This window comes from Aplidium turbinatum, chromosome 8 (genome assembly GCF_918807975.1).
Source record: "Aplidium turbinatum chromosome 8, kaAplTurb1.1, whole genome shotgun sequence".
Taxonomy (NCBI): domain Eukaryota; kingdom Metazoa; phylum Chordata; class Ascidiacea; order Aplousobranchia; family Polyclinidae; genus Aplidium; species Aplidium turbinatum.
The window spans coordinates 11795277-11819139 of record NC_137479.1 but is presented as its reverse complement, the minus strand read 5'-3'; the positions used below and the strand labels follow the sequence as shown (position 1 = coordinate 11819139).

General features: G+C 38.1%; 1 protein-coding gene across 1 annotated transcript in view; it reads right to left on the bottom strand.

Annotated features, from left to right (window-relative positions):
* LOC145776409 (voltage-dependent L-type calcium channel subunit alpha-1D-like) overlaps positions 1 to 23863 on the bottom strand; it is a 57023-nt gene that overhangs the window by 9944 nt on the left and 23216 nt on the right. Inside the window, exons 18-32 of the mRNA XM_082587811.1 lie at positions 20547 to 20665; positions 19713 to 19842; positions 19237 to 19383; positions 16561 to 16762; positions 15693 to 15851; positions 14866 to 14976; positions 14198 to 14284; positions 12461 to 12583; positions 9751 to 9908; positions 8832 to 8985; positions 8020 to 8147; positions 7181 to 7380; positions 6808 to 6909; positions 6506 to 6648; positions 5836 to 5943 (exon numbers count right to left, since the gene is read on the bottom strand). Of these exons, the coding sequence (XP_082443937.1) occupies positions 5836 to 5943; positions 6506 to 6648; positions 6808 to 6909; positions 7181 to 7380; positions 8020 to 8147; positions 8832 to 8985; positions 9751 to 9908; positions 12461 to 12583; positions 14198 to 14284; positions 14866 to 14976; positions 15693 to 15851; positions 16561 to 16762; positions 19237 to 19383; positions 19713 to 19842; positions 20547 to 20665 (2071 nt within the window). The remainder of the gene's footprint in view (positions 1 to 5835; positions 5944 to 6505; positions 6649 to 6807; positions 6910 to 7180; positions 7381 to 8019; positions 8148 to 8831; positions 8986 to 9750; positions 9909 to 12460; positions 12584 to 14197; positions 14285 to 14865; positions 14977 to 15692; positions 15852 to 16560; positions 16763 to 19236; positions 19384 to 19712; positions 19843 to 20546; positions 20666 to 23863) is intronic.

Below are 23863 nucleotides of genomic sequence, written 5' to 3'. Positions count from 1 at the left end.
CATAAAAGAAGTTTGTTTAGTTTAGCAGCGCTCATAAGATCGCAAGATGCAAGAAAGAAAACATCCAACCTATTAAAGCTTAATTGCTGCAGCGACGCTAAACACAGTCTTTGTGAGAAAGACTAACCACACTTTTCGAAATTAGCGTCGGCAATTGCCGAGGTGATTGTAAGGACAACAAGATTACAAGAAAAAACTAATTTTCTTAGACTACACCAGACTAGAATGTTGATTCAATCTTACTATTGCTGGATGTTTTATTTGGGTTACTTCCTACTTCGCCGGCGCTTAGACACGTGCCCAGCTGGGAGAATCTTTTATAAAAATATCACCCTATAATTCAGGCCTCGAAACTGAAGGCGGCCATCGCCGCGATTAACCTACAAAAATCGACATTTTGTCCGCCGGGTCTCGCCCTTCCGTCGGCCGCATTTGTCCGCCATGAAGTTCCGAGAAAATTTTACACAAGCGGCCTTGTAAATAAAGTAGTAGTACTTTGCCACTTATAATCACAAAGGACTAGAAAAGAGTTAAAGCACTCGATAAATCACAATACACCCTGTATAATGCTTGAATTGTTAACATTATTGAGTGATCAAGCAGCTGATGTCTGACGATAAGCTGGATGCAAGTGACCCCACAATACACTTTATTAATGCGATAAATTCAGTCCTCAAAATTATCGTCGGCAATGAAAATGCCGAGGCCACACGAGCGCTTGTAATGTTAGGGTTAAACATTCCTCCCAGTCGTTATGGCACAGCATAGATTTATTCCCTAGTCAACACCCTGATGGATCTTTATGAAAAAAAAAGAGGCCTGTGGAGTGGTATCAAAGCACGAAAGCCGCAAAACGTGGACGCTTCATTGCAAACGGCAAAGACGGTATAGATTTACAGCCAAGCTATGAGCCTCTTGATGTGTCTGATTCCAGTGATGACGCGACAACCTCGTGCTCCGATACAGCATCTGATGATTCCGATTTTGACTGCTATAGTTCTTTATCAAACAGACTTTGTGTTGTTCGCAGTATCCCAATTGTGCCGAAATTATGTTAGTGTATACGTAAATCGAGGCAATCTTCTCGCAGGGAGCTATTAATTTGTTACCTGTATCTGGTTGAGCAATTGACGTTATTTTATGATAATTCAACGTTGCTAGATGTCGAATTAATGTAAAACAAACGTAACTTTCTTATTGGGCATTGTTGTTACGCAATATAACCGAGCGGAAAAATTAAATCGATTTGTGCTGACTCGAACGTTGAATCAACCCAAAATTAACTTACTTTTCCCCGTGAGTTATTTAACGTGAATTCCTGCAACAGCGTGCCACGTGCGTATCTTGTAGCTCGTTTTATCGCTACTTTTGGCATTATTACATCACAACAAATCAAACAGTGCGGTCGTGATAGACTACTCTGGTATATTTTTCGCTTCTGCCGAAGTAAAAATGTGTGTCGAAGTTCCGATGGCCGCCATGTGCTTGTGATTGGCCGCCGAACAGGGTAAGCACTTTAACATTACCCACTGGTCGAAGAGGTACGCAATCATGCGTGACATGTTCATTCGCGATTCAGCTGATTTCAGTCATGTGACTCGTGACGTGATATTCTGATCAAAAATTTTGATACAAAGAAATTTAACTGAATGCTTCACCACAACCACCGTTGCCTAATGGTTAGGGCAGAGGAGTATAGTAATTTCGATTTCGTGGGTTCGATTCCCACCCTCTGCTAATACTATTTTTTCTTCTGCAACTGAACTGAGTGCAAGAAGGATCTTAATGGTAGCCACTTTAACAAGTCGAAATTGTGACTAAAACACAAATATTGATTGAACATGTCACGCATGATTGCGTACCTCTTCGACGAGTGGGTAATGTTAAAGTGCCTACCGCCGAACAGCTTGCTTCAGTCGGACACGTTTGGCCGCCGGAAAAAAAAAGTTGTTTTAAGGCCTGCTATTTGCATTGATTTAACTCCAAAAGACGTCAAATTATTGTAAGCATCTACTCCTTGTTGCGCCTCGCTTTCCGTTATCTCGTCCAGCTGATACAGCATCTGATGATACCGATTCTGACTAGTTCATCAAACAGACTTTGTGTTGCTCGCAGTGTCCCTATTGTGCCGAAATTATGTTGGCTTATAAGCTTACGTAAATCGAGGCGATCTTCTCGCCGGGAGCTATTAATATGTTACCTGTACCTGGTTGAGTAATTCACGTTATTTTATGATAATTCAACATCGCTAGATGTCGAATTAATGTAAAACAAACGTAACTTTCTTATTGGGCATTGTTGTTACGCAATATAATCCGCCAGAAAAATTAAATCGATTTGTGCTGACTCGAACGTTAAATCAACCCAAAATTAACTTACTTTCCCCTCCCGGTGAGTTTTTTAACGTGAATTACCGTAACAGCGTGCGTATCGCGTTGCTCGCTTTATCACTAATTTTGGTATTATTACACCACAATAAATCAAAAATGCGTTCGTAATAGACTACTCTAGTATATTTTTCGCTTCTCGTTTTACATGTTTTAGTTAATGTAATGTAATAAACTTGAAGATGCTAAACTTGATCACGTTGCTCGGCTTCGTATGCCTATGGTTTAATAACTATTTATCTTAATAGCTCTGTTTTTCCAGATGAATTTAAGGTTGCAAAATCGTTAAAAAAAGACGAATTGAAACATGTTGCCACTTCCTTTTTGATGTTTTTAAAAATTCGCATTTCTGTTGGGTGACGCAACGAAACAAACGTGGCGTTGTGTTGTGTTAAGAAATTAGAAATAACTTTTAGTCAGATTCAGAATGGCAGCACACGAAATGAAGCAGGTGCATTGGCCAAACACATGAACACCCTTGAAGTTGCCCTAATGTGCAATGTGCATACTTTGGAACAGTAGCGAAGCCAGGAATTTTGAAAGGGGGGGGGTTTTGACCACCCAGCGGCGGGGGGTCTGGGGGGCCTCCCCCAGAAAATTTTGAAAAATTACTTTGAATTTGGTGCATTCTGAGAGCATTTTCAACAAAAATGTGGGTACGAATATTCCTGTAAAATGGTGCTATCCGGTAGCATAGCAAAAGGATAAGATCAAGTTTTCTTCGGCATTTTTCGGAAATAAAGCTTAGTCTCTGTGTTTTCTTGTTGCTAATTCCTGGCTGAGATGTTTGGTATTGGCAAAACTCGCTCTTTTAATGCAATTTTGTTTAAAATTAGGCAAGTTTTTTTTAGACTGAAAGCATTATTCTCGATATCGTGACGTCATACGCGTGCCAAAGGGGGGGGGTTGTAACCCCCAAACCCCCCCCCCCCCCCTTGGCTACGCCACTGCTTTGGAACAATATTTTGCAGCGCTTCAATACTAGCAGCAAGTTGCTTCAAAGTTCCACTATCAAACTGACACCAGCCATTGGTCTGCTGAAGCTTGGATAAATTCTTGGATGAGTGCAGAGAGAATTTTGACTGCTATGAGCAGCAGGCACGTGGTCGCTGTGGCAGCAGCATAATTATATAAATCTGAAAGTCGGCGAGCATCAAAGCGGCAGAAGCATGTCAGTGATGGAGCTGCTACAGATGATGTGGAAGGAATATCGGGCCAACAAAAATTTAAAATCAACACGTTTTATGTGATCATCGACCAACTGAAGTGCACTACAGAAACGTATCGATGCATATTCCATGGTGCTGCAGAGGTTTGCGGTTTTGACTGAGCATGACTCCATGTCTGTTAAAGACATCGATGTTGCTGTTGCAGGTCTGGTTGGTGTGTATTCAAAGGACCTGTCATCCGACTTCCCATCAGAATTTCGTCAGTTTATGTGCTAGTATAAAGACTATAAAGAGCAAAGACGCGATGAAACAGCAGCAACAGGAAGTGCCCAAAATATGTTTAAAATGCAGCACACTACTGGTGTTTATAATGCATTTCCGAACACTGAAGTAGCACTTAGAATGTACTTGTCTCTAATGGCTACGAATTGCTCGGGGGAACGCTCGTTTTCACAACAGAAACAAATTAAAGACGGTAAATGATCAACAATGTGTCAACAACGTCTTGGTACACTGGCACTTTTGTGTATTGAAAGCGATCTACTCCGTATAAGATTGTATTCCACTCAGTATTCCAAAAACTAGTTAACGCATTTTCAATCGCAAAAACGCGTAAAGCTGTTATTTAGTTAGGCATATGACCAAGTTTTTGCATGGTAGGCTACCCTGTGTTATAGTTGCAACAACGATCTTTGTGACAATGATTTAGCAACACTGATAATTCTAATTTTTTAGTTGGCAACCTTGATTTTCGGGCCACTTGTAAAATGTGCCTACAGGCCAGCAGACCCTTAATCCGGCACTGAATGAAAGCCAAAAATCAAAAAATACTGGCAATGGTCAGAAACATTGGCGTCATATAGCCTAACCCAGAACATATATCAGACAGTAGAAGCTAGCATGAAAATTTGGCATGCCCATTAAATTGACTTAATTTTTTTTTTTTAAATTCGACAAAAAATGAAAAACTAAGAAATTTAATTTGGTTAGCTGCATTTGAAAGCGATTTTTCTTAAAATTACAGTTATTCGAAATGGTACTAATCCATCATTTTTAAATACGTAAGTGAAACAGAGAAAACACTTTGGAAGTGCAACATTGTGCAAAAATGGCTTTAACAAAAGGAACATTTCAGCACTTTTACCAAGTGGTTATATGTTTTGCTTGATAGGTGTAGACCACTTTATCAAACAAACCTACTTGACTGTCAGATATTGCAGCGGCACAGCAATTAGCACCAGGCTACCGATTCCACTTACCAACACTGCACCATCTGTGCTTGCTAACACTACTTACGCATACAACCAGTCCATTTAAATCAGTAGTTTGCTACAAGTTACTTTGCACCAAACAATTTACGAAAAAAAAAATTGACCGAACCATACTTTTAACATCATCAAACGAAAACAATACCAGAGAATACTGAGAGCAAAGAACAAGCATGTTATAACTACTGTAACTAGCCTACTAACTTTGTACGAACTACAAACATTGACTGAAGAGCCAAAAGATCACTGACTAAAAACATTGACAAACAACCACACCCCTAAAGAAAAGAATGCCAGTACCAGAAAATAGCCTAGGCTGCTAGAGAAAACGGCAAGCTACTAACATTGTACCGAACTATAAATATTGAATGAAGAGTCGAAAGATCATTGACTGGAAAATTATAGACTAACAAGCACACTCCTAAGCCGAGAGACCATTGTTTGAAAAAAAAAACATTGACTTACAACCACAACCACACCTCTAACATCACCGATCGAAAAGAATCCTAGAGAATACTGAGAGCAAAGAACATGCATACGAAAACTAACTACAAACACTCTAATATCTGTTCCAATTACTAACATTACTAAAACATGATCGTTCCATTCAAATCAGTAGTTTTCTACTGTACAAGTGACTGCACCAAACAATTTATGAAAAAACTTTGACCTAACCACACTCCTATCACAATGAAAGTTTAAAATAGTACGGTAAACGTGTTACCGAAACTTAAAAATCTATTATCTGTAAGCCCCATAAGATGGTGGGCCCGGTGTTTCCAAAAGTTTTACAAAAATTACAAACATTTGCAGCCAGCACTTGCTAGATCAAGCAGTGATGTTTGGACATGCAGTTTCCGTCATTCCGATGACATGTGATTAGCATGATTGCTATTCATCTAGTTTTGTTGTTTTACAGTGATTTATTAACAACTGTTGTCAGCAATTTCTTATGTAATGCACATCATTGCACCTATACGTTGTTGGAGGATTGAAAACAATAATTCTCACCCTTGTGTCTGGTTCTCCTTCTGAACCTGTGCCATCGCCAAGACAGAGCTGGCCAGATACTGCCCGCTTCAATTCCGGTCCTCCGTCGTGGACAGCTCGTATTCCAGCCTGTGATGTATCACACCAGATGTGACTAGTAATGAGCGGAACAATCATGTAAAGTTGGCTTTGAATGGATCAAACAAAGCACAGGCTTTTATTTTTTGAACATTTAAACATCGAGCCTTCTCAAAAACCCTAAAGCTGTCCGTCGAATAAGCATTTAACAATAACAGGCTAACAACAATTAAGTGTGTTTGCATAATACGCAATATCCGTCGTTGATACACGTTGCTCAAGAAGCTTTACGAAGCGAATAATTTCCAGAGCAGCCGCATAGAGACCGAGCTAAGTACGTAAATAGTTTAAAATAGTTTTAAACGGTCTATATATCTCAGTTTTACACTTTCTGTTTAGGCAAGCCATTATTTCAACAGCAACCTTGCTGTTTTGCAACTAACATGCGACCTTAGGCAAAAAGATTAAATGATCAGATTTAATACCAACTACACATTGATTATAGAGTGACCGGGAGTCAAAATCGACAACGGATGATGAGAATGATGACACACTGTTGTTAACTGTACTACTGTACGATACAAAATCAACTAATGTACAGTATTTAGCAAACCTGTAGCATAGCGACACTCTTGTGAAAACCACCCTTCCCTCCGGATGCTGCTAGTTTTGTGGCTTCTTTTCTTTTTCTGAACTTGCGGAAATAATCTTGAATGAGGTAAGTTGCGTAGAACTTCCCCACAGTTACATCTTCATCTAATGATAAAAAAAAAACTTTCTAATGAAAACTAAACGTGAAAACAAAGATTATAGCACAGGATAGAAATTGATGGGGCGATGTTTCTGTTGCCCGATGTGCCAGCAGAAGCAAACAATAACCAGAAGCTTATAAGTTAGGCTACATCGTCATCTTACTTCCAGCAGGAGGAACAACTTGATTGAGCAAATCCATCGGAGTTCTCTTCCATATCTTCATGATGACAGCTCTCAGTTCAGCGTTGGCTGTATCAATGGATCCTGTAATTTAAGAGGAAGTTCAAGTGGATAAAAAGTTTCTGTATTTTCACATGCAAGATGAAAACGCAGATTTTCCGGTTTAATGACTTAATAAGTGAACATTGGCTTTCAACAGGTGAAGCTACAGGTGTATAAGCTACAGGTGAAGAAATAGCGAGCTCAATCGCAACATTTTAAGTTTCTCTCGAATCTAATTGAGCAGCGACTGTCAAAGGCAACCTAAACGCTGCGTTAAGTTGTCGCATGATTTCTTATATCGTGTTTTACCCACCTTCAGTTTTAATTCCAAGCGATGTTCGAATGAGAGCAAACAATGTCGCATTGAACATAACAGTGCCATCGCTGTTGAGTGGCATGTTCATAGTCACCAGTTTTCTACATGCCATTCGTTGTGGACAAAGTGATCCAAACCCAAGAGGCGGTTGTATACTTCGCAGAACTTTAACAACATTCAAGTGCTTCATGCGACCCCTGGATATGGGATTAACATCGTAATTAGAACACTCCAGTGTTTTTAGCCATTTCAAAGTGGTCGTTCACACGAACAATATCACTGTTCTGCCACCCAGCAGACTAAGGTATATAATTGTAAATTCGAGAAAGCTAAACTTTTTATGGTTGACCGTCTACTTCAGCGTACCATGTTAACTCGAAGTTGGGAGGGTTTCGTGTTCCAGCGTGTCTTACAAATGTTAATGAATCGACTTCAGTTCTTAGAGGATTTAACGTCACCTAGTATAGGTGTTAAATCCTTGGACTGAGTCGTTTCAGGAGAGCTCTTCCTAACAATGGACGCATTGTATTTTATAAGCTTTTCTCACCCAGATATGGAATCCACTACAAATAGCTGCTTCAGTGACATAGAAAAAAAGATTTAATTTTTTTAAAGATTTAAACTTTGAATATACTGAGATCTGTAAAGTGATGTCGTTGGTACAGTTTTAGTGTTTTAATTTAAAATATGGCTTATGCATAAGCAGGTAGGTCTAAATACTAGGCTACTGCAGAATGGTAGCCTATAATATTCTTACATAACATTAAGCTACATCTATGCAAAACGTGATCCCTGCCGAGATTAATAGAATAAAACAATCATGTTTCAAAACCTACGTTGCAGTGGGGTCGTACAGCGCCCACTTATTTTTGAATTCATCCAAATGGTGAGGGCCCAGTATCGACCAATCCCTTGTCAAGTAATCAAAGTTGTCCATGATCACCGCGACAAACAAGTTGATGATCTGAAATTAATTGGGAAAAATTTTGGAGAAGGCTTTTTTAACTTTGATCAAAACAGCATGAAATTAAAGGGCGGGTTGTTAGCAGTTTCGTCCACTGATTTGAAAAGCAATAAATAAAGTCAAAAATAATTTGGTTTTTGTGAAACACAAATCGAAAAAGAACAATCAAATCACTTCGTTAAATTTAGAGTACATAGAATTTATTCTGATATGGCTGTTTAAGTTTGCTGAAGTAGTTTGTAAGATGCACGTAAGCGATTAATCATTCGCATCTGATTTTTACCTCCACTAATCGAAACACTGTAAAAGTGCACAAAGAACAGCTGCAGTAAGTGTCACGAATATCACAAGAATTATGATTGTTTCTGAAGATTTACGCCAATGAGGGCTGTTTTACTTAGTTGCATCTTTGAGAAATATCGCAAATCCGGCAGAAGCAAACCGTCAAGGTACGTCAGATCGGTGGTGATTCACATTTCGATTTTTAAGGATGTTCATTAAAAAGTTGAGCGTGACTAAAGCCTTAATATTCTCCTTAAACTGATTGCAAAGAAGTAAATTGAGCCCTCAGCTAGCACAATTTTCTATGTTTACATCATTCCTCGAAAAGGTGTAAAAAGGAAAAATTTTGCTGGCTCGACGGGGCAAAAATGGAACGTGGAATAGGCCTGCAATATATCTTACCAAAAACGCGCAAAGCATGTAAAAAGTAAGGAAGTAAGTGTAAGAAAAATTGCTTCCACAAGAAAACTTGTCATCACAATCCGCATTATCATCGCACTCCTGAGGATAGGCTGCTGCCAGCATCACTTCCTGCCAAGCCTCTCCAGTCGCACATCTGAATAATATGGAAGTCTCTTGTCACAAAGTTGATAAAGAAAAGCGAATGTTTATTTCAACGTCGCATTATGCACGATTTATGTTAATGTGAATAAATCGTTTTTCTCTGCTGTTTTTACTGTTTTATTATTAGTTTTATATTTTTTCTGTTCTTTTTTTCTATTATAAAGGCGTCCCAAAGGTTTGGCCATCCACAAAAGACATCACTAGTAATTTGTCGTTTTAAAATCACCAATCGTTTTCAAGGTTAAAAACATCTACTCTCAAGAACAAGAGGGTAGTAATGCGACTTTCAATATTTGTCTTTTTGCAAGTCACACTATTTAACCTTAACAAATTGCAAGTACAGGTACTTTTGATATCATTGAAAGTGTTCAAACTCTTCTGAAACGAAGAAGCTTCAAGATCACGCGGCGCTGGTTCGACTCTCGGAATGTGCGCTTGAGCAACGCACGTTAAGGTCTGCTCTCCATACAGCGGCACCTAATGGATGAAACAATTCTCCGCCAACAACACTTCAACAATCGGAAACTTCACTCTGTCAACTTTGGTGACCGGGCCTGCGTCAGTGATTCAAAGCCAAGATTAAGCTCTACAAGAAGCTTTCCCAGTCCCAGGATAAAGATTCAATCAATCAATCAAACCAGGCCTGAAAATTATAAATGTTTTTTCTTTAAAAAAATTAAAGTAGGCTAAAAAATAATCACAAAACACAAGCTGCGAATCAATGATCAAATAAAAAGGGCTCAAAACAAGCACCAACCTAAACAGTAAAAGAACAGATTGAAGAAAAGTTTGGAAGTTATTGTTCCTGTTTATTTGTCCATCGTCTTGGGGCTTCACTTTCCCAAACATTTGCATCCCGATCACCGCATAGATGAAGAAGAGTAAAACTATAAGCAAGGCGACGTAAGGCAGTGCCTACGAAAGTAAACACGAGCTGAGGTTAAAGTTTATTTCAATTGTGGGATCGGCTATGGGCCTACTAAACCTCCGCTTGGACTGCAAATCGCTGTAATAGTCACAACAGACCATTTTTTAAAACTGTAAATATTAGGGTGTTTCATTTTTTCACCATTTTTGAAATTCAAAATGCCTGGGGTCCCATCTGGTGGTATTTGGGGAAAAAAGTTTACACCCCAAATTTTTTTCAATTATGACGTCATATTGAGGTGGTCCACGAGGTTTGAAATTTTTGGGCCTCAAAATCTCGAAATTTGGCCGTATCTCCGGAACCGCTCATCATAGATCGACAAAATTAATATCAAAATGCGCAGAAGGGTCGGTTTCCTATACCTGATGTAGAGAATATTAAGGTCTATCTGCTTCAGAAAAAAAGTTATTACAAAAAATCTGATTTTCGGTGTATTTTCTCCTGATGAACAGAGATCAGGTGATCAAGATAAAAGTTTTTCTGTATTTTTGCACTCTGAGAAGCTGTTATTGCGGAATAATAGTTGGTGTTAAGGTTTCAGTACTGGGCTTGCCTAGTCTTGCTATCTGGTTAAGCAAAGCCTCATGTTGCATTGCTCCGGGACTCTTCTTGGCACCGTCCACAAAAGAAATGACATGGGAAAGATATATTTCGTTTATGTAGAACATGCATTAAAGGGTATGAATATCATGACCAACTTCATTATTAAAATAATTGACCAGTCGAGTATTGACTCCGGACTTTTTTCCGTGTTGAGAGCAGTCGTATCAGCCATGACTGAATATACTTGGGATAGGTGAACTCTGCAAGCCTCCTGGATGATGGTGCCAAAAATCAGTTCTGCAGTGACCAACACACTTTTAGGAAAAGATTTAACAGCAAGCACACTTTCGTGCTTCATGCCATTATCATCAACAAGTTGGCCCAAGAAAACGTATCGATCTATTTTATCGACAACGCGCCCATCATAACATAACTGCATGGCAGAAGCTGAGTTGAGAAGGTTCTCACTTTCCATCAGAGATTTTTCTCTCGTTTTTTTGTCGTTGGCGGTATACTGTCGAAGGTGATGCAGCATTGCAGCTACTTGATCTTTTCCAAGAACCGACCTCATAAGATCTGACTGCTGGGGTACCGAAGTCATCCTACGATCAGCAAGTACACAACTTCTATCATTTATGGAAAAATAATATACTTTCTTGTACACTTTTCCCCAAACAGCTGGTTTCAGAGGCTCGTATTCCTTATCATCTTCCCAATTCATGTCACCATCAGAGTCGCTTTCGCTACTGTGTAGACATCTAGCTACTTCATTTCTTTTTCTCTGTTTCAAACATAGTAGTGCCGATGCTTTGGCAGATTGTATGCTAGAAGTGCTAGGTTTCTCTGTTTGCTAAGCACTGGAAGACCAGCTTTGTTCCATATGCCAACTACATCTTTCAGCAGTTCATCTTTTAAATTTTGGAAATGAGGTATTTTCTTAAAAAACTCAGGATTAGTTTCGGCTACTTTCTTCCTCAAGTAAAAATAGTGACTGACTATGTCTGAATTCAGGGGAAGCACATTTATCTCCAATACCTTGAAGTTTTGCATCAACTTACTAATACCTGACCTTAATGCCATAATGACACTTAATCTAAAGCAGGTGAGCAGCATAGCCTACCTCTTCCTCAACAGTTACATTAATATTATAATAGTACTGTAATACCGGTACCTTCAAATTACCATTTCATCTCTTGCAAAACGAACAAGGACTATTATTACGCAATAGCAGCTACCAAGATAGAAAAATACAGAAAAACTTTTATCTTGATCACCTGATCTCTGTTCATCAGGAGAAAATACACCGAAAATCAGATTTTTTGAAATAACTTTTTTTTTGAAGCAGATAGACCTTAATATTCTTTACATCAGGTATAGGAAACCGACCCTTCTGCGCATTTTGATACTAATTTTGTCGATCTATGATGAGCGGTTCCGGAGATACGGCCAAATTTCGAGATTTTGAAGCCCAAAAATTTCAAACCTCGTGGACCACCTCAATATGACGTCATAATTGAAAAAAATTTGGGGTGTAAACTTTTTACCCCAAATACCACCAGATGGGACCCCAGGCATTTTGAATTTCAAAAATGGTGAAAAAATGAAACACCCTAGTAAATATAGTCTCTTGAAATATTTAAGGTTAAAAAAGATTACGCATAGTACGTATTTGTTATTTATAAACCAATAAGCGAGTAAGTTGAAAATTCAGCTACATAGCCCTATTGAGTATTAATTTCTATTAGTTTACATTACACCATAGTATCCAAAGCTTAATCGCCGAGTTTTGGTCTGAAGGCTGTTTTAGTTAGTGGAGATTTTTTCATGGAAACTAATCAAAATAGTGTTGAAAAAAACATTTCTTCAGCAAATTTGATGCAGTGCCTGTCTACGCACAAAATTTTTTTGCAGATATAACTAGCTAACTAGAAACACTGTCCTACAAAATAACATCAGAAAAAAGATAAACTGCCTGTTGAAGATATAATTAAAACACCTGAAACGACTTGATAAAGGTCCACAAAAGAGTTCGTATTCCTTCTCCCTTGCTCAAAAGCTTTACCAACCTCAGTACACGGAAAAGACGGAAAAAGTTGATACTGAAAGACTTATCTGTTCCCTGCAAAGCACCTTGTCAGCTAAGTGCTCTCCAAGCAAGTGACCAACTTCACATTAACTTACAAGAAAAATATTTTCTCAGTTTTTGAATACATGAATTTTATTTCAAAATTTCATTCCAGACAAACAAAATAATTTAAAAAAAAACGAGCAAAGTTTCATTTTGATGAGGTATCAAAAAACTGTAGGCTACATGTAAGTAAAAGTAAATAACATTATTTATACATACGACCAATGTTCTGCTATAGCCTAGAACTCAAACTAAAATAATGGTACTTAGGTTAACATGCAATTGGCATGCAAGAAATGAAGGATCGCACAGCCAACTTCACATGCAGCTAATAATGTAATTAGAACAAGCACAAAAACTAGACCATGATTGAACTCCGAACAAAGCCTTAAAACCGGGACTATCCCGTTTAAACGTGACGTATGTAAGCTTAGCTTTTCCTCTTTTATTGTAATTCGAAATACGTCATTGCATGCAGTACAGAACAGACTACAACGAAAGCGGCACAGGATGCCATAGATTAAAAAACACCTTTACAATCATTTGAAGGCAACTTTTGTGGGCAAAGCTATACTCCAGCGCTTTTCGCTTTTTATTTTAGAATACATAAAAATCGAAATCTTTTGGAATTGAACAAACAAAAGCAGCATATCATGCATCTGGTGAGAGTGGCGTGAGCAGCACATGCTATGAAAAGTAATATGGTTTTTGAAAATTAATTCTACACAAGTAGCATTCTCATGTAAAAAGGTTTAAAACCGATGTTCGAAAGTTTTTACAAATCTTAACCAATCCATATTTTATCGAAAGTTACGTATGACATCAGAATGTATAAAAGAAACACGATGATCGTTCACCATCAGCAAAGATATTGAGAATCACTTGTTTCAGGCAAGCACATTGCATTCCACAAAGCTGATTGAACTGGTTGAAACTAGTTTACAAAAGTGCAAAAATGGTGATAATGAGTGCATGTGGGTGATTTCAAAGTTGGTGAAAGCTACTTACTGCTGCCAGGATATCGACTATACTACCAACTACGATGAATGCGTCAAATACGTTCCACGGGTCAGTTACATAATGCTAAGCAAAGAAAAGGACAGTTCAACATAATTGGATAAATACAGCTCAAAAGCGAAAGAATGAAACCGTCATAACTTAAAACGAATCGCTTCACTAAACTTAAACGTGTCACAAAACGTCTAATCGTATAATAATGCAACTGATTGCAATAGAAAAAAATTGTTCACAATTGCAATGAGTTTCTCTTCACGTTGTCACTAAGTAAGTTAGTGGTGAAGATTTTTAAGCACTGGTTGTTTTCTAAACCCACAGGCAATACCAATAATCCTTTTGTAGAGAAGAACCACCTTTTTGCATCTTCGCTTAAATTGTAAAAGCTCTAAAACATTTGACAACAAAAGCCTAAAGAAAATGAAATACAGCTCTGGGTTAGGTTTGGATGCTCTTCATTTAAGTCAGGTTCATTGGCGCAGCCAAACGATAAATTTCACAGCAATTTCTATGGTTAGACTTTGCAAAGCAAGACCACGCACAGTAGGCCACCCATGCTACTATTGTCATCAGCGTAGGTACTATACTTACTGACATGATCCATAGCAATGCAACATCTACAATACTGCCTACAACTATAAGGAAGTCAAATACATTCCAGGGGTCGCGAAAATATATCTGTGAAGGATGAACAAAATAGATAGCCTGGTATGTTTGTTGAAAAAGATTTTTGTTGTACCATCTAGTTGAAACGACCAAAAAACATTTCTTTGTCACAGCATTGCTGCAACTAAGCCAGAATGTCAGACATTTTAACACTGATTCTGCAGACGTTGAATCAATGCAAAATTGAAAGTCGATGCGTGGAGAAGCTGGGAAAGCATCTGACCACACGCAAAATCTATCCGCTAAACGACCATTGAGAGCGAATGTACATTGCCAAGACGCTTAATGACTTGAATAAAAATGAAAGGGAATAATGGCTTCCTTGCCTTCTGTCCGCTCACCGACTCTTCGCCACCAACAACAAGTTCGGTTGTGGTAAAAAGGTTAAACTTACAGCAGGCTAGCAGCCTACTTGGATAGCACTCGTAGCGTATATTTTTCAACCAAAGTAATAACTTAAGCTACTCTGTGGCTTCGCAGGGAGCTAAACAACAAGCTTCTCGAAAAATAAACTTTCATGCAAACTGCAGATTTTTATTTCACTTAAAATGTGTAGAAAAGTAAACTAAACTACGATGAAATAACATTCTTACCCTTGGCTTGAAGGCAATCAACTTGACAATCATCTCCAATGTGAACAAAGTGGTGAAGCAGTAGTTAAAAATATTGAGATAGTAGCTTAGCTCTGCGGATTGATCGTGATGCTAAAAATGTAACGTCCTTTATACATTGTTTCACCATAATCTTGCATCGCAATTTACGCGACAAGGAATTTTGAACTTAAAATACCGAAAAATTGACAACTGGGCGACTAAAGTTTTGGTATACACAAAAAATAGAAGATTTGTAAGACTGTGATAAAGGTAAAAAATACATGTTTGATATAAAAACATTAGGGTGAAAAACATATATTCAAAACATCATCGACAAAAAAGGGGAAACTATTAAACCAAAATGAATTCAACTTTAAGCAAAGTAGCTCGTGGTAACAAGTAGCCTGATGAAAGGTTTGAAATTTGAAACTGCAACTTTCCTTTTTACGTGTAAGAATAATTCAGCAGCTTTTATTGTAAATTTCAGTAGCAAGTACATTGTCGGCCCCAGATTGAATGCAATCAACATTTTCGTACGAGAAACTAAACTAGTGAGATTGGCAAATCTAAAAAAGCTGCATATAGAAAGATGAATAACACTACGCAGGTCCAAAACAACAAATTAAAAAACTCTTCAGAGTTTGGAAGATAAAACACAATCTGTATAGGCCTATATGTAACTGCAGACAGTGGCACACTGTTTCGGCCTTTTAGTCTCATCGGTGCAGTACAGTAGGCACACTCGGTATGGCCACAAAAGTATATACCCCCACATGGCGATTTTCAATTTGTAATTCATGCATCAGAAAGTTTAATTTGCCACTTACCTGTATAGCCAAGCACACTGTATTCATCAGAATGAGAACCATCATAAAATATTCAAAATAGACTGAATTGACCACGAACCAAGCTTTGTACTGCCAAGGGTTGTTTGGTATGTATCTCCTGATGGGCTTCGCCTTTAAAGCGTATTCAACACATTGTCTCTGGAGAAAGAAGGTTTGCCTACTGGTAATTGTCAGTTTTTTTTTGTTTTTTTTTTTCTTCCTTTGACATTGTTTTAAATCGTTTGATAGAAGCTTTTAACGATTTTAAACGATAAAAGGAGTGATCAACTGATCCTGCTATAAAGTTTATAAAATGGTAAACTCACAAAGTTAGCCGTAACATCATTTATAAACGAAAAGTAAGATGCATATTTCTAACTATCTAAGGAGAAACTATTTTCAACAAAGCATTTCCCTCAACTCCCAAAAGAAGACCACATTTAATTCTTTATATTTTGTCAACAATGTGGTAACAGCCAAGCATGGAAACTAAACTAACCTTGTGAGCTTTACGTTGCAAATAAAAGGATCATAATCGTAGCAAAATAAAACATTTTAGAGGCGCAAATAAAATTTGCCCGAATTTTATCTTTGCAAATATACTTTTAAAAACGCAACAATTTACAACTTTCCCAAATTTGCGGCGTTTTTTTTGTTTTGTTGCGGGGATGCGAGCGCCCTTTCTCCCCTACCTCCTACGACTATGCAAATGATTATTATCAATAAAAATAATACGGTTAAAACTAGTTTGCCATGAATACACCGCCAGAGCTTTTAATTTTGCTACAAATTTAGAAACATGCAATGTCCATGTCATCATTTACTGTCCCATTTATCGTCTTTTATTAACCACCGTCTGTGCACTTGCCTGATTCTTATCCAGCTCACAGTTCTTGTACTCTTGCTCGCCTTGTTCTTGGAAAGTGACGATGACAAAACCCACAAATATGTTCATCATGAAGAAAGCAATCACGATGATGTAGATAAAGTAGAACAATGCAACAGCGGGACGAGCGTCATACTTGGGGCCGTAACCTTCTCCCCAGGAATCAATAGATTTGTAAAGAAGGCTACAACAAAATTTCATTGTATTGTTGAATTTAACGTTCAGAGATTCGTACAAAGTTCAACTCAGACAAAAGTAAAAAGCTTCGTTTTAGCCTTAGCAAACCTCAGAAACTAATAGCATGGCCAGAGAGGTGTTGAGAAGTTTAAAAATCTTATTGAGGGTGCGTGACATTACGGTAATGAAATCAATATATAAATATCATTGATCCCATTGTTGTGACGTCATCGACGTCACAAAGCAGGTCGGAAGATCACCTCGCTCTTTCTCTTTACGTACTGGAAGCACAAAATAAGCCTTCCAATTTTGTGATTGGAACATCTTGTTTAAATCTGGCAGTTACTTATTAAATATTGTAGTTGTTCTTAAAGTTTTAACCTTTGATGGCTTCGTACACACAGTAGTTTATTACTTCAGTATTTTTAGTTGGTAGCTTATTTTTGAGGAGAAAGTTTAGTCGTATCCAGGCTTATGCCAGGTACTTGAAAATTTGGATTAGTGGGCGGGAAGGCAAGGAAGCCAATTATCGTATCCACCTTCAAACATGCATTTAAGTCTCTTGCCAAAGACACAGCCACAAGCTCTTGAGCGGTTCGCCGGCGCCCAACGTCGAATCAAGGCTCTCAAGCAGGGTTGCATTCCTGGGGGGGGGCTCGGGGGGGCTGAGCCCCCGAAATACGAAAAGGCTTGATGTAGGGGGGGCTCAGGGGGGACCCGTTCAAGCTTCCATTTTTCAGCTTTTCTGGCTGAACAACAACTTCTCGACTGAACAAGTAACACTTTAACAGCTTTTTCACAACAGAACTGCAAAAAAACACGAACATAAGTTGATAGCAATCGCCAATTATCACTTTTGTCAGAAACTCTCCAGACTGGAAATATCAACGTCGTAGTAGCTAATCGTCATGTCAAATGGACTGTTAATTCTCTACTTCAAATAAAAAAAGCTATTCAAGAAGGAAAGTATTCGTTTGATGAAGTTGTTAAAACTTGAGTGCCGGAAGTACAAAAAACTACTCCTTTAAAGGCACAACTAATAATATAATCAAAGCTCGACGTAGAGACTACCCTTCTTTTGATCGTAATCGGTTTATTCAAGCTTTAGTTGACAACATTGGGAGCAGGATGGTGGACACCAACAATGAAAATTCTGTGAAGAGCTTGGAAATTATTGTACCAGAGCTATGGCCTGCTGCAGTCGAAGTTCCATGGCAAGAAGGGGAGCAGAGATTACGAAAAATAGAGGAGAGATTTCATGTCATCACTCCTATTTCTGATTTTCGATTGTATGTTGACAATCCTTGTCATATACCAGATACGATCAAGTTGCTCAAGAACGTAGTACTAAACATGATTGCTATAAGTTCTGCTGAAGCCAAACGTGGATTTTCACAAATGAACTTGGTCATTACACCGCTACGATCACGGCTGACCATATCACTTGTTTCAGCATTGTTGTTCATCAGCATCAATGAACCACCTCCTCATTTATGGAATGGCACTGCGGCAACTCAGAAGTGGTTGCAGACTCATCGGTCGGCTGTGGATATTCAAGTTAAGCATTCTAAGCTGCCCACCATGAATGAACTCAGATCTCTGCAAAAATTGTTTGCTGGCTAAAATCAAGGACTGTCGTGGTGCTTATAACTTAGCCCATAAAACCAAAGACCTGGCAGACAGGCAATTTGTTTTGCGTCATCTTGTTTGCACCAACTTGGAATATGCTTTTGCTGTAATTGGACTTTTTTAAACTGTTCGTTAATAACTAAATGAGATTTTAGTGTAGCCTAACTGTCACATTGGCAGCTTATTGGTTCTTATATAGCAAATCTGCAACCACAAGCGCTCATTTCAAGAATTGCATTTCCTTACTTGCCTATTGCAGTCAATGTTTTTGCAAGTGTGCTTAGAATTGGCTCATACAAATAAGTTTACAATTGAGTTAAGAGATTGGAATTAGCTCATGCAAATCGAGTTTCAAGTGTAGGCCTACGCAGTAAAAAAAAGCAAAGGAGATTGCAGTGTAGCAACCAAGCCAAATTTAAAACTTATAATTTTATATCGGATTCAACCACGTTTTCACGTTTTGTTGCTTCCACCATGCTTCTACCTTTTTCTGTACTTCAAGCTATGTTTTAGCATGGGTTGTTTTTCGACATGATGTTCAGAAGTAAAAACAAACTGAACAGTGTTTCCTTTTAAAAAAAGGTAAACATTGTTGGCTAACCTACACCGATTACTTATACATACTTTGTCTATAACAACACAGCTAAGTGTTAGAGCCCCCCCCCAAAAAAATTTAGGAATGCACCCCTGCTCTCAAGTCTCACCACTCGGACTCGGCTACGCTGTGGACGCAGTATATTAAATTTGAAAGAGAAAACATGGCTGACGTAAGATTGTCTAATGCGCCATAAAGTAGGTTGTATGCACTTAGAAATCGAGTACTGGATACAAGTCCAAACAAGTTTCACCCACCCAGGCCAGCCTTCGAACGTGGCCACAACAAACAAAGTGAGCATTGCCCAGCCGACGTTGTCGAAGTGGAATTCATTGTTCAACCATTCCCGAGGGCGCAGTTCATATTCGTCACTGTCTGGTGAAGAACTCACGTAATATACACCCCTGGAATGCGCAAGATAGCCCGTTAGCTACCAAAGAAAGTGCGTACGTTAAGCGTTTACTTGAAGATGTTAAACCCCACGTTTGCATCAAACACAAAGATTGATTTAGAACTCTACAACTTTTGAATAAAGTGTAAACTGTAAAAACACAAAAACTACACCACATAAGATATAGTTAACATGTAAAATAACAAATACACATACACTAAAACCACAGTTGAAACAATGGAACACAGGCCATAGGCTAGTTAAAGTATCCATAGTGTGCTGGTCAAATCAAAATATCTTCCATGTCTGTATTTTTATCCATTAGACTAGTAGACTACTCACTTGCACTCTTCAGCAGTCGATTTAGATTCATCAGTGCATTGATAAAATCTTCCTTTGAACAGCTGCACTCCAATGCACGCGAACATAAATTGAAGCAAAGTTGTGATGATAATGATGTTGCCAATCGTACCTAAATAGACGGTTCAAGATTCAGACAATAGTTGCTGTAAAGCTGCACTGGCCTATGTACAGGTGTATGTCACACTTCAAAATACATATAAGGTAATAGCAGTTGGACAATCATTATACGAGACAAAAGAAGGCCTGCGTTCTTTGTGTTGTGTGTTTCTTTTACAATTGATCACAAAAGTTTATTCAACCAAATATAAGCGTATGGATATCCTTGATTAGAAGAAACTTTGTTAACATGTAATCTTGCATTACAGAATCAAGATTATTTGCTTTACCACAGTACTTTAGACAAAATAAAATCTGCCCTTTTCGCTCAACCAATAAACACTCGGATTTAAAAACGAAGGAACAGAAATTCCAATACAATCAAACTTTCTGCAAGTGAAGTTGTTGCAAATGTGTTACAAATCTCTTTATTCAGTGGCAATTAGTGGAAGAAACAATTTATAGGTAACAATACCTGTAGGCCTACAAGCAGTAACATCAAACACACAAGCTCAGTGACCGTGCCTGCGTCAAGGGTTTAAAGTCCATAGATGCAGGCAAAGCTAACAAGAATCAGCATTAGAAACGCATCAGTCAAAAGATAAGTTTTAAATCATAAATATACGTTTTGTGGATTCTGTATTTGAATCAAATTAAAAACTGATAATAAGTCGCGGTTGACAGACATTGTGTTTGGAAGTAAATCTGTTCACTCACTTATGGCTACGAAAACGCATTGAACAACATGCTTTAATCCTTTAGCTCTGTTTATTGCACGAAGCGGCCTCAGTACACGAAGAACACGAAGAATCTTGATGACAGAGAAACTTTCTGAGCTGAAAAAAAAGTTGCGTCATGATTGTTTTACACTTTCGAGGGAAATGTTCAACATACTTTACAATATGAGCTAATTTTACTTCAACCGCATCACACGAAGAAAAGCATAAGCTTACTGGAAACCATTTGCAAAGCCTTGGAATGATCAGAGCTCAAACCAAACTCTGAGCATATCCGCAGTGATGAAGCACAAACTTTTGTTAGACATTGTTAGTGGAAGAATTAGTTTGCTAATACAGTAATGAAAATTCCTCTTTAACAAATATACTAAATCTAGTTCAAAAATTTAGAATAAAAAAAAAAACGCTCTACTGTTAAAAAATAAATTGATGTGAGTTGTTAAAATGCAGTGGATGTGTGAGTAGAAAAGCCCCAAGACCTAATTACCAAAATATGTTTGAAGTCAAAGAAGAAGTGATTTTTTTCTACTACTTTTCCTAAAAAAATACAAAAAGACCTACACAAAGTTTTTCAAAATCAAAAAAGCGTTCAGGCTCGGATTTTGTGGAATTCAAACCTGCGCTCGAATCCGACCCCTCTTACAACTCTGCACTGCAGCGAAGCACAAAAAATCCTCAAAATCTTTCAATGAATTAATAATGGATGCAGCTTGGTGAAAAATATTATTGATAAACAGAAAATGAAACTTGCTCTAAAATAATTCACAACAGCCATGAGCAGCATGCTCTTGATCACATTTGGTATGATATTTTGGCACAATATGCGTTCGCCGCAGCCAACAAAAACATTATAAGATTTTTATCAGCATATATGTAGATTACTTAAAACATCCTTATTTGCAAGATGTTGTAAGGCAGGCGAAGTCTGTTATGTCAGCATTTGCAACGTGGCGTATGCTAAAGAACCTACAAACAGCCCAGACAACCACTTCATTTAGTACCGGTACATATCTTCATCAAATCGGGTACGGATCTGATGAGATCTGGTAAAGATGTGTACCAGATGAAGTGATGGTCTGGAAGAGCAAATGTTTGTTTTTAATTGCAAAGTGGTCGTACTTTCTGCTTTCTTCTGTTTACATAATGTATAGTTTGTCGGGTGTTGTCAGCAATATCAGCCAAAGTTTGATAAACTAAGAAAAGTAAAAACGAGTAAATTCGACATCGTGCGTTTTCTTGTGCTGGAGTAGAAGTTATTGCTGGCTTTGCTTGTCAAATAAGTTTATTTGTCGCTGGAAACGAAACTAAATTGTCTATCTGAACTACTTCACAGCATTATAGAATAAATGGTCGATAAGCAAAACATGTAAACTCACACTATTTTGTAAAATGTAAAACATCTTCAAGACCTTAAATATATGCCATTGCTGCACAACGAAACAAATATATCCGTGATGTTATAAGATCTTTCATCACTATGTTAATTCAGTTATTTAAGCTATTCAACCCCTCAGTGGCGTAACAGGCAGGGACAGAGTATTCTATCCGTCGTATAAATTGAACCTGCACCTATACCAAATGCACACGCATATTGCTTAGGCTACATTTTGTGTCAAAAATATTTCAATCAGGGCTGTTTGAAATAAAAGTATTTCGAAAGTTAAAAATATTCGTCTCGACACAAATTTTGGTGTTTTGATTTTGTTTTCTTTTCAATTAAATTTTCGTAAAGAATCTTATTTCATTTTCTCGCTGCCAAAACAAGATTTTATATAGCTACTCTTTTAATACCACATTCGTATTTCAATTAGTATCACAAAAAAATTCGCCAACGGGCCCATTTTAGATAAACGTTCCCCTGGCCCTAGCTAATTACGCCACTGCCGCTGCTTTGGCAAATATAGCAAGCTTAAGCAAGTGAGCAGAATGACCATGACAAAACAATCGCTGGCAAAGTGAGCTTCCATGTAATGTTTCATAGGTCATAGAGTACATAAGCGCATGAAGACTTTCGGCTATATTTCGACAGCAAAAACCAATCTGCAATGTAAGCAGCTAGAACTTAATCAGTCCACGATGCACTTACCCAATGAGAGTGGATGATATTCTGAAACAGAACTTGGACTAAATCAACAAATAATTTTGTAGAATAGACGCATTAATAGCGTAACCCAAATCACAAAAATTTGCACTGAAGTGGTCACTCAAAGAACACAGCACGTAACGTGGATATAAATGTGGCATGATTGTGACTTGGTAACGTGAGGTTCAACGTCCTGCAACGTTACCTCTCCATTATTTGTATAGGCCATCTGCTTTCTTTAGTCTTACGTTTGCATCATGTGAACAAATCTTATGTGGTCTTCATATAACAATGTCATCAGCGTATGACTTCCAGAAACTATTAGTGGGTAAAAAGACCAGGGATACCTAAACTTCCCCGAAGAAGACCGTGCTAAAGTTTCAAAAACGAGAAAAAAAAACGTTTGTAGAACATCATGTAAATGTGGCCGAGGATGGGCCGAGAAACATTGTTCGGTTGGTAACGTCACAGAAACGTTAGCCTACTATTACGTGGTTGAGTTCCGAAGTTGTAACAGAATATTTTGTAACGTGAATACCACGCTTAAACTCAACGTGGCGGAGTAACGTCAGTACGTCAATACCACGTTCGTTAGAGAGAGCAATGTGTCAACACTCAGTTGGATTGGCAGGGGGATACGGAACCAATGTGAATATAGTGATCATACTATTTAAACAAAGCAGAAAAACACAAAAGCAGAATATTAAAATAAAATATTGATACAATTGAAGATTTTAACTACTTCAAGTCACACTACACAAAATAAAACCCATGCTGCTGTGGCCGAATGTTTCACAAAGGAACTGCAAATGAAATTCCCTTAAAAACATTCCCTCATCTCTAAAACGTCACATGTGTCACAGTTGACAGCAGAAGCATAGCTAGCTAGCCCAGAGCTGAGGAACGACGCCATATCGAAATGTTTTTCCCACCATGTAAAAATCATGGTAGTAATATAAAACGCGTGTTTCTAATTTATGCTTACTTTTTCTTATGATTGTTGTCTCCAGCGAATTGATCAGCCCTCACTAACAATACGTACTAGTGCTACCATAGCCCTGGTTGAAAATGCTATTTCCGTTTGTGCTCTCGCTTTGATTGAAACATAAAGCCGGGGCTCAAGCTGTCAACCTCCTAGTGTTTGTTGTGTATCGTATCCAGGCTTACACCCCGTGGTTGAAGATTTAGATTAAGTGGACGGGAACGTCGGGAAG